General features: G+C 40.9%; 1 protein-coding gene across 1 annotated transcript in view; it reads left to right on the plus strand.

Annotated features, from left to right (window-relative positions):
* LOC107682070 (ral GTPase-activating protein subunit alpha-1-like) overlaps positions 1–11283 on the plus strand; it is a 73086-nt gene extending 61803 nt beyond the window's left edge. Inside the window, exons 39-40 of the mRNA XM_016478453.1 lie at positions 7697–7821; positions 10967–11283. Coding sequence (XP_016333939.1) covers positions 7697–7821; positions 10967–11112 — 271 coding nt within the window. The 3' untranslated portion in view covers positions 11113–11283. The remainder of the gene's footprint in view (positions 1–7696; positions 7822–10966) is intronic.
* The last annotated feature ends 153 nt before the right edge of the window (positions 11284–11436 follow it).

Genomic DNA, 11436 nt, shown 5'->3' on the forward strand with positions numbered 1-11436 from the left:
AAAAAACAGCAGATAGCAGGTAGCTGGCGTGGGTCAGTGTTATGAATGCTGGGCAGACAAAATAATAGGGTTAAACTGCAGATAGCACAGGAGTAATCCAATGGGCCATGTGTGGAAAAAGAGCCTGAGCTCGGGGCCTTCCAACCAGCCTTAGTCTCTGAGGGCACCATGTTGGGTCTGAGTGATAAAATGTTCTGGGCTGCCATATGTGGAAGTGTGTGTGCGTTTTAAACACCCCACTTCGATTAGAGCTAGTTGACCTATCTCACCCCGAGGCTACCGAATCACTACAGCTGTTAGTCTTCTTGTAACGCATACTGGAATGAAGTGGATCTAGATCTGGTCCTTCAAGCCCCGATTGCACGGTGAGAGAAACCCACATTATCTGATCCGTCTGGCTCACGGCTGCAGGTTGGCCGGGGGTATATTGGGTGTTGTTGGCTCTGCCTCGTCAAAGAATAAACACGTAAGTCTAAGAGTTACGGCCATCTTCCATCTGTCAGTGGTCGATTGGGACGCAGGGGGAGAGGAGGGGACGTGCTAAGCGGCTTCCCCATTGGCCGTGCCAGTCCAGTGGTGTGTGTGGGACTGTTCCAGCTCCGGTGTGACAGTGGGGGCAGGCCCGCTGGCTGCTGATTGGCAGCGATAAGTGCCGGGCTGCTGGGGTCAGCATATGGCAGGGCGTGATAGCGGAGAGAGTGTTAGAGCTTTGGGTCATAGCCTCCTTCCTTCTGACTCTGGCTTTTCCAAAAGCAACCGAGCTGATGGAAGCAGCAGGCCAGCGCTTCCCCTTTTGTCCCCATGCTTGAGCGGCCCACGCACACACACATACACATACACACACACACACACACTTGATGTAGCCACAGCCAAACGCCTAACGGGCAGCGCTGCCACACACTGCCAGCTCTCACAATGGGCCCTATTGTGTCCCAGTAACAACGTGGTTTGCTGGTGTGTGTGTGTGAAGGGGGATGCAAGGTTGCACTATTCACTAATTGTCCCATCAGTGCCGAAAAGGGGGTGGAACAGATTAAAGGGGGGGTTTGGGGTATTGGTGGGGTCAGTGCTTAATTGCTTTTGCCATTTTCTTTCTCTCTCTTGTCTGTTTATCTCTTTATTTTGTGCATTAGTAATTATTGTAACTGCACAAGCGACACCCGTCGCTGTCAGTGACTGTTGTTTTTTTCCAGCACAGTTCACCTCAGTGGTCGCCGATGGCATTAATATGTCAATCAATCACTGAGCCACTCCTCCTAACTTCTCTGCTGTTTTGACCTGTTAGCACCGACAGCTTCATCCCCAGACTTTCCAGTCAGTCAAACACAGGCCGTGTGTGAATGAGTGAGGTGCAGGGTGTGTTAACAAAAAAAAAATGTTGTTGCGTGGCCCCCTCCGGCTCGGGATAGATTGGTAAACAACAAGCTCCCTGGGGGTGCATGGCAATAGGGAATGTGGGTCTGACTCTTACGAAGTGTTTAGGATGCGCTGCAGGCTTCTCACATGGAGTTTGTGGTTAGTGTAGCAGAGACACATGTCTGTCTGTATTTCTATCTATCTATCTATCGTTCTACCGTTCTGTCTATCATGTATCTATCTATCTATCATTCTATCTATCGTTCTATTTGTCTGTACGTCTATCATTTTGTCTGTCATTCCATCTGTCATCCATTCTACCGTTGGATCTGTTGTTCTATCTATCTCCCTGTCTTTCTATCTGTCTGACGTCTGTCTATCATTCTATCTATCTATCTTTCTATCGTTCTGTCTATCGTTCTATATATCATTCTATTTGAACGTTTGTTTGAAAAAATAGCTTTTTACATGTATTTCCAAATTAGTTCTATTAATTTTTATTCGTTTTATGAAAGTTTTACTTTTTTAATGACTTGTGTAAGGGATGAATTCAGAATGAAGTACTTCTAAAACATTCCTGCAGCCTTTGTTCATAGTAAGCGTAAAGAGAAATCACACAAGCACTTATTTTTAGGGAGGGTGGAATATTCTAGAAGTGCCTAGAATGACCTAATTCTACATGAATAAGGGCCTAAATAAAAAGAAAAAAGTAATAAAAATATCTTCACATCTGATATTGTTTTGACTGGTAGAGCTGTGAAGAATTGGACAATAATGTATTATTTTATTTAAATGTTGCAGGTTTGTCCATAGGCGCATCAAAACCTGCTGAAACATGTTAGAAGATAAACACTCCTTGTGCGAATTCAGACCTCAAACGTTTCTGCAAAGCTAAATGTAGTTTAAAGAATTAATAGCCATGGCATTTGAAAGCCGTGGTGAAAAATCTACTCTCAGTAGAACCACAAAATCAGGTTACTGTTTAAAAAAAGACATGCACAGGAGGCAGATGGCAAGCCTACCTTTACTCGTTCATACTAATCAGGACCGCCACGTACGTGTAGCTCGGCGTACACGCAGGCCTCTCTGATAGCATTAGCACTGACTTGCATGTCGTGAATGTTAAATAAATGTTGCATTTGCAATGGCAGCACGCACATCACTTTCCCCCTGGGGCGCGGGGACAGGACGTAGGGCGATAAATCGGGCTGGCCACTCTCGGGGCTGTATTTCACGAGCCCTTCAATTTGGTTTCAGCGGAGATTAATAGGAGAGGCTGTGATGCTGGAGCCCAGGCCCAGATCAGTGTCTCGGAGCCCCAGGCAATGGTGCATTAGCCTGGGCTATCTCTCCTCTCATCTGCTTGTGCCACGCGGAGATATTGGCCGTAATGATGGGGTTATGGCAGCCAGCCGCAGCACCGTGCTTCGCTAATAAAATCACTGTTAGGGCCACGATATTAGCAGGCATCAGATGGAAAAATAAACCGATTAGCCTGCACTTCAGGGCACACATAGAGTTAGGTTGAAGCGTAGACTTGGAAATGCTCCATTTAAAGGAATAGTTCACCCAACAATTTTAATTTGCTAAACAATTACTCTTTCTCAGGCCATCCAAGATTTTGATTCATTTGTTTACAAGTGAAAACAGTCCAAAACAGTTCTAAACAAATATTTTGGTGGATTTTGATGTGAGAGGACAACAGGAGAGGAACTGGAGTAAGCATTGTTATGGATTGTGGACTTACTAGAAGTAATGGTTTAAAGTTAAAACATCTTAATGAATTTGTTCCGTACAAACACGTAGCTTTTTAGCTTTTTGATGGACTGGAGTCGTGTGGATTACTTGTGGATTATTGTGTATCAGATGTTTGGACTTTCATTCTGACGGCACCCATTCACATTGGTGAGCAAATAATGTAATGCTAAATGTCTCCAAATTTGTTCTGATGAAGAAACAAACTCATCTACATCTTGGATGGCCTGAGGGTGAGTAAATGTTAAGCAAATTTCATTTTTGGTTGAACTATTCCTTTAAGCAGTGTGACTGCAACTGTATATCGGCTAAGTGATTTCTCACAGGGTTTGACAGACATGTCCCGACAATAGTACCTGTGGAGACCCTGCGGTTTGTGGTTTGAGTGAGCGGACTCCTCTGTGCGTATCCCACTGGGTTGTGTGTGAGGATACAAGAGCCATTCGGCAGCCGGACAGTGGCTCTCTCTGTGGGGCTGTGGATCCTGCTCGGGGTTTCTTTTGAAAGGTGCCAATGCTGTCCTATGGAGGAATCCTCAGCACAGATAATAACAACCAAACCATGTGGAGAAAATGACTGATCATGTGTGTAATTAAAATGAGGTGTGTGTGTGTGTGTGCGATTTGGGACAGTGTTCTCACCAGGCTTGTCAGCTACTGTGCTGTGTTAATTTGCAAGACCAGAGCAGGGAATAGCTGTGCTCTCGGAGAGTGAAGATATTGGCCGTGTGTCATCTTTGTGCTGTCACACATCCGATTGTCCCAGAGCTCTCGGATGAACTGATGTTTCCAGGCACAAATATCCTTTAAGATGCCCTGTTTTTGTTTGTGTTCATGCTATATTTTATGATTAATTCAGACATCAGTTCAGCATAATGAATATGTTGTAGTTAGGCTCATGCACTATTCTGAATTGAGAATGCCATTTAAATTTCCATTGAGCTCCTTAATTTGAATTGGATTTTAATTGAGGTAGCAAACGAGATGTAGAATTAACTTAAATTTGAATGCAAGTAGAATTGAAATGAATTGAAATTCAAAGAATTTCATAAAACAATTTTTTTCAAAAGACAAACTTTGAATGTTGAAAAGTTTGAGGTCAGTAAAAAAAATTTTTTATGTTTTTGAAATCTCTTATGTTTAGCAAGGCTGCATTTGTTTGAAAAATACAGTAAAAACAGTAATACTGTGAGATATTACAATTTAAAACTCCATTACTCTTTAGTGTCACACGATTCTTCGGAAATCCTTCTAATATGCTGATTTGGTGCTCAAGAAACTTTTGTTATTATTATCTTATTATTTTGTATTATTTTGCTGCTTAATTTTTCATTGAAAACCGTGATTTATTTTTTTCAAGAATCTTTGATGCATAGAATTTTTTTTTCATTTATTTTGAAACAGAAATATTATCTAACATTATAAATGTCTTTACTATCACTTCTGACAGTAAATCTGTCAAATCATTGCTTACAAAAAAATCCCACTGACCCCAAACTTTTTGAATGGTTATGTACGTTTCATCATATTTTTGTGGTCCAGGGTGGAAGAACACTTCATTTCCCAGAATGCATGACCTGTGTTTAATTCCTTTAAATTACCTTCGGTAAATTCCTCTTCCTGTTCAAATTGCAATTCAGATTCCAATTCCAACTTCCTGTGAGATGTGGCCAGTTCAATGCAAATTCACACTCAAGAATTAATTCTTCAAATTTTCACCATGGTTATTGTTTTCTTATGTCAGCGGTTCTGATGTCTCTCAGAGATCATTGTCGTCTACCTAAGAGTGTTCGCCAGACACCATGTTGTCATAGAGGAGTTGTCGGGGTCAAGGTGACTGACACAACTTTGACATCATGAAAAGCTTCTACTCCTTTCCAGAGGCGTGCTTCTGTTCTCCACCTCTGCCGTCGGCTTCGAGAGGGAGGGAACGAAATCGAGGGTAGCAGGAGTGATCAATTTGGAGGCTATCAGCACCAGCATGTTCGGAGTGCTGAATTAACACACCACCAGGGACTGTTCCTGGAGCCCACCACGAGCCCTTCACTCCTAATGTGCTAACAAGCTCACTTTTGCTGTCTCTTCAGTGGCAATTTCTCTCTTTCCTTCCAGAGCCCAGGAGTTCAGCGCGGTGACAATGAAAAGCTCTGTAGGAGGGGGGAAGAGGCCAGGAGTATTTTTCCCACCTTCTGCCTTTCATCCACAGGGAAAATTAGTTTCTGGTAATGCACAAAAGGCTCTTTTTTATCCTCCTCTCCTCTTCTAGCATGTGATGCTAGAGAGGGCACGAGAACCCGGCACGCACTCTCTTAAAAGGACTTTCTCCTTTTTAACAAGCCGTCATAAAAAAAACACCACCCATCAAAAATTCAATTACAGCGGATGCAAGGCCCAGGTTATTTGGGTGAATACATGGTGCAAAAAAGAGAGAAGGGGAAAAAAGAAGAACTGTTTTTCCCTTTACCTCTCTCTTTGTGACACACAAAGAGCATCTGAAGTCAACAGCGGAGAGGATTTGTTGTCTTGGTGACAGGGTGGTATTAGAGGCTCATCTCAGGTTCAGGATGGTGACCACATGTGGGCGGCTCTGAGAGGGCTATTAAGATGCACAGCGGTGCTGCTCACGCTCTGCTCTCGCTGTTTGGAATGGTTGCCCGGTTGTAGCCAGACTATCAGCATAAAATCTGGTCCACTATGCAGCTTTTTCTGGTCATGAACCATCTGTGTAGCAGAGCTGTAGTCAGGACTAGACCTTGTAAGACCCAGACCAGTAACAAACCCCCAAGATCCAAATCTTGACCAAGACTAGACCCCTCAAGACTCGTAGACTTTTCAGTCTAAAAAACAGGTTCTCCATTTCAGTGACCTTAAAGGGAGAAAAAGCTGGTTTAATTCCAGCTTTTTTACCAATGATAAAATGTTTAAAATTTTGTAAATATTTCATCATGTCATATTCATTGTAGTTAATTTTATGGTGACTGAAATGGCATCTAAGTTGTAACTTCTGTTTTGTGCAGATGTACACTACCGTTCAAAAGTTTGAAGTTTGTAAGTTTTTTTTTTATGTCTCACCAAGGCTGCATTTATTTCTTTAAAAATACAGTTAAAAACAGTAATATTGTGAAATATTATTACAATTTAAAATAACCATTTTCTATTTGAATATATTTTAAAACGCAATTTATTCCTGTGATGGCAAACCAGAATTTTCAGCATCATTACTCCAGGCTTCAGTGTCACATGATACTTCAGAAATCATTCTAATATACTGATTTGGTGCTCAGGAAAAATTCTTGTTATTATCAATTTTGAAAACAGTCATGCCGATTAATAACGGAAATGATGATACATTTTTTCAGGATACTTTTATGAATAGAAAGTTCAAATAAATCAGCTGTTATTTGAAACGGAAATCTTTTGTAACATTTTAAATGTCTTTACTTGCATCTTTGCTTAATAAAAGTAATAATTTCTTTAAAAAAAAAACTTAACCCAAACTTTTGGATGGTAGTTATAATGTTACATTTATGTTGTGTATATATCTGATTAATCTCCTATGTATATGATGGTATATAGGATTTTGTGTATGTATTTTGTCTGGCAAGTTTTAAGCAAAATATAAATTATTCTGTGTCTAGTGAATTAACTGTTAGTGGTTCATGAGGCAGTGGCGCTCTTAGTTTTAATAATTTGGAAGTGCAGAACAGGGAGGCCACAGCTGATGTCTACATTCAGAGGCTTTGAATTAATTTGTAGCAGTCGTGACTGAATGTTTCAGTCAGTAAGACCATATGAGTGCTGTTCTGAGCTGTTAACACGGCGGTCACCGGCTCAGTCATGTTCCGCTTATGGTTGTAGTACAGCATGTGTCTAATTACGCCGCTCCTACAGACACTTTCTCTAGCTGCTTTGTCTTCTCCTCTGTGGGAACCTCTCACCAACTCGCGCTAGGGTTCGCTCTCAAACAGCGGGACCCATCGGCAGGAAACGGGTCTGCTGGAGACAGGAAAAGTCAAACGACAGATCTGCGTGCGTGTTGTATTTCCTACGTGTTCCTCTTCACCGGCAGAAACGCTCAAAGAACTAGAGCCGAGAATATCTTCCCCCTGCCTCGTCCCAGCAGGACCTCCGTTTCTTTTCATCTCGCACTCGCACCGTTTCTCGCTGCTCCTCCATCAAGTTTCTCCAGTGACGCAGCATCCGTCGTTATCTGAACCGTGTGCTCTTGGCTTACTGAGTTATGAATGCAGCAAAGACCTTATGCCACCGGTCTACTTAATCAAATCGTCCCCATTAACAGAATCCCTCCGTTTTTAAACCCATACACAGCGACATAATCCAATCCCTTCCATTTACTCAATACCATCATTTTTCTTAACCGAATAACACAGACAGTAAGATGTCCATTGATACCCAGTGTCACCATACGTAAAGCAATGACAGCTTTGTAATACAGTTTACAGTATGATGGGAGAATTATTAGCTCATGGCATCCTGGCTAACTGTTTGACCCCTGTTGATGTGTTTTTGTCGCTTATGAAATCGATGCACCAATCTTGTATGACTTTAACTCGTATGTTTATCAGCTACGAAGAGAGAGCAAGATATCTGGAGACGATAGTCCAGCACCACTTGGAACCGACAACATTTGAGGACTATGCGGCTCATGTTTTCTGCCCTGCACCTTTCCACCATCTTCCCTCTGAAGCAGGTGGGCATTGACTTAATTCATCTGTCATTTTACAGTACTCACTATTCACCTTCACGCACAATTTCATTCAGTTCCAGGCTTGTAGAATCACATGCACACTTACTTTCTTATCCAGTCACCTCACCTTTGTTATTTTTACATGTACATTTTCATGCATTTGCTAGATGCTTTTATCCAAAGCAACACTGCATTCGATATACATAAACACTACCATTCAAAAGTGTGGGGTCATTAAGATTTTTTTATGTTTTTGAGAGAAGTCACCAAGGCTGCATTTATTTGATAAAAAAAGTTATCAATGTTGAAAACAGTTGTGCTGCTTAATATTTTTGCAGAATCCATAATGCATTTTTTCTATTTTGATGAATAAAAATTGATTTTATGAATGTCTTTACTGTCACTTTTGATCAATTTAATGCATCCCTGCCGAATAAAAGTTCATTTCTTTCAAAACAAAATCTTACTGACCTCAAACTTTTGAATGTGTATTTCAAGAAGCTCTTTCTGGGAATCAAAGCCATGGTCTTGGCATTGCTAGTGCTGTGCTCTACTATTTGAGCTACAGGAATGCTAAACTTAAAATGAACATGGCAGCTGAACTTGAAACAAAGGCAGTCCAAAAATAGTGTTAAGCCCTTTTTTTGGAAGACATTTCTGAGAAAACAATTGCAGATGAATTCATTTGAGGAGAATTCATTGATCTTTTTCCCCAATCACTCACTGTGAATATAATACAAAAATAGAGTCATTATCCAAGCCTTTCATTTGAGGACACATGCATAACTGTATTTTTTTTTTAGTTCATTCATTGCAAAACAATTTGCTTTTGGGGTGAAAAACGATCATTAGTTTTATATTCTATGCAAATTGAGTCGTTTTTCAAACCCAAAGATTTTATTCTGGCTTTTGTGTTGGCCTCCCAGTAAACTTCTAAACCCAAATGTTCATTTTTCTTTTCTTTTTTTTTCTTTTTCATTCCAATTTTATTTTTGTTATATTTTATTTTGTTTATTTTATGTTTCCCCTTCAGATCATAATCTATCACTTGTGTATATCTAAAGGTAAGATTCCTGAAGATGCCGTACACTGAGGCTGCCTGATTGTCTTTGCGTTTGTTTGGCTTGTAACGACGTTATGAGCTCCTTCTCTTTTTGCTTCATCTTGTTTGTTTGTTTGATTCCTTTCTAGACTGAAACATGTTCCCTTCTTTTTCCATGTTCTCTGTATTTTGTCCAATGGGAAGTCTGCAACATACATTGCATGGCATGTTCACACCAGATCCCTAACGCTGACCAACATTTACACTCTCTACCTCTCTCAGACGTCACTCCTCTAGGTTCCTATAAGTCACGTCTGTGTCCAGCATGATCTCACAGCTTCACTCACCTCATCTTCTATTCTTTATATCACACATATGTCTGTCTGTTTGTGTAAACGTTGAATGGAAGCACCAGAATGGTACAGTACAACAGCTCTCATATGGATAATAGAGCTCAATGGCGGCAGCTGCCCACTTTTTTAGCAGCCTTTGTTCCGGAAGTATTTTTCCTGTTCCATAAGCTTTTCAGAAGATTTTCAACCAACTCTTGATTGAATCACAACATTACAACAATTGATTGCAAAGTGCCTATTTTAAAAAATAAATTCTCCTCAGTAAACTGTCAGTAAACCACTGTGCTCTAATGCAAATGTCCCAGTTTAAATAATTGCCTTTATAATAATGATAATTTGACTGTGCACTACCAACGTTTGGGGTCGGTATGACTTTAGTCATAAAGGACGCATTAAATTGACTGAAAGTCACAGTAAAACAAAACAAAATTTCACAAAACTACTGTTTTATTGTATTTTTGATCACACAAAACGTTAAAAATCTTACCGACCCTACATTTTTAAATGGAAGTGTATGTTATCCCTTTCTCAGCAGCCTCAGAGCTCATGTGTAAGTCTTTTTTTAAATGTCTATATAAATAAGGTTGCATTATGTGATTATGTGAATGGCATTTTACTTCCGGAACGCTACTGCTGCGCACGATTGCGTTACAGAAGTCATTCAGGTACAGATGACAACCGGAGAGCATTACATGTGGTGTTGCAGTATCATTTCAGCGAGGTTGGTGTCACAGCATTCGGTTTTGGACTTTCGTTACTAGTGGGTAATAATCCTGACATCTTTTTGTGTTGTGTATGTGTAAGTTGAGTGGATGAGCGTGTGTGTGTATGAATAATAAACCTTCATGTGCGTGTGGCGAGATCAGCTCTTGCATTTGTGGTCTTGTATTTTATGTGCACCTGCTACTGTTTTCCCTCTAAGCCTGTTCACACCTTTATCTTGTATCTCTTCTTCTCTTTTTCTACCTCCTGTCTTTGTTTGTTTTCTTTCTCTTACATTCTACATCTATGCCCATCACTTTGCATCTTTCCTGCCCCTCTCTCTTGACGTCCTTTCTATCTGCCACTTCTGTCCATTCTCACACCCCAAGAGAGAAATGCTGTGATTTTTCTGCTCCTTCCCAAACCTCAACTAGAAAACATTGGGCTCATCAAGGTAAAGGGAAAAGGCTTGAAACGGAAGGTCTTTCACGCTAGCTGTGAATGGTATGCTGGAACTGAAAATGGCAAAGTACCTTCTTTTTTGTTTGTCTTCTTGCCCCTCCCCCCCATTCATCTTTTACAATGGAGTGTGTGTTGCGATATCGTAACTGCACCCCTGTTGGTCTCATCGAGGGACGAGGTGTCAAATCTCAGCGTTGATTAGTCCCAGCATCCCCTGTGATTCGCTCTGTGAACTTCACCCACAATGCACTGGTGGATTAACCTCTCACGCCCCTCAGGAAGGGGTTTTCACACTTATTTTGCTCACTATTTGTTACTTGTGGCCTTTATGTACAATTTAACCGAGAGGTTTTTCCCATTCCAGTCTGAGTGAAATTCACGAGTCTGATTTGAGATCACAAAAAAGTCACATTTCTTAGTATAGACACTTATTTCCCCTATTTCAACCCAATTTCATTATGTATTTCATATTTGAATTCACAAACCCAAGCTAAATTTAACCCTTTAATGACATCAATGACAACAATCTGGCATCGTGACGTTCTGATCTCTGTCTTTTCTTCTTCCTCCACTCATCCCTCCCTGACAGGCTCATGCCTCGAGAGTCAGCTGGCCGAAAGTCCAGCAATGCAGGTAGACGGGAGCGACTTAGCCTCGCCAATATCACCTCGTGCTAGCAAGAGCCGGATGTCCATGAAGCTGCGCCGTTCCTCGGGCTCCGCCAACAAGACTTGACCTGAGTGAGCAAACACACACTTCACTGCAGAACTCTGCCCACTGCACTGTCAGAGACAAACCACACCCTCTTGCCTGCAGTAGCCACACCCCCAATGCTGTCTGGCTCCTCCCATACAGAGCCAGAGTGATCAAAGACAACTTGAAATGTTTTTTTTTTTTTTTTTTTTTTTTTTGAAAATGCATTTTAGGAATTTTTAGATATTTTTAAACTGTAGACTGTAAAAAGAGTCTAAAAAGTCTAAATAAGATTTAAAAAAAGAACAACATGCAATTTTGATGAATCCTATTTTATGATTAAAAAAATAATTAGCATTCTTCAAG

The sequence above is a fragment of the Sinocyclocheilus anshuiensis genome, unplaced genomic scaffold, assembly GCF_001515605.1.
Source record: "Sinocyclocheilus anshuiensis isolate Anshui unplaced genomic scaffold, SAMN03320099.WGS_v1.1 scaffold1098, whole genome shotgun sequence".
Classification (NCBI taxonomy): domain Eukaryota; kingdom Metazoa; phylum Chordata; class Actinopteri; order Cypriniformes; family Cyprinidae; genus Sinocyclocheilus; species Sinocyclocheilus anshuiensis.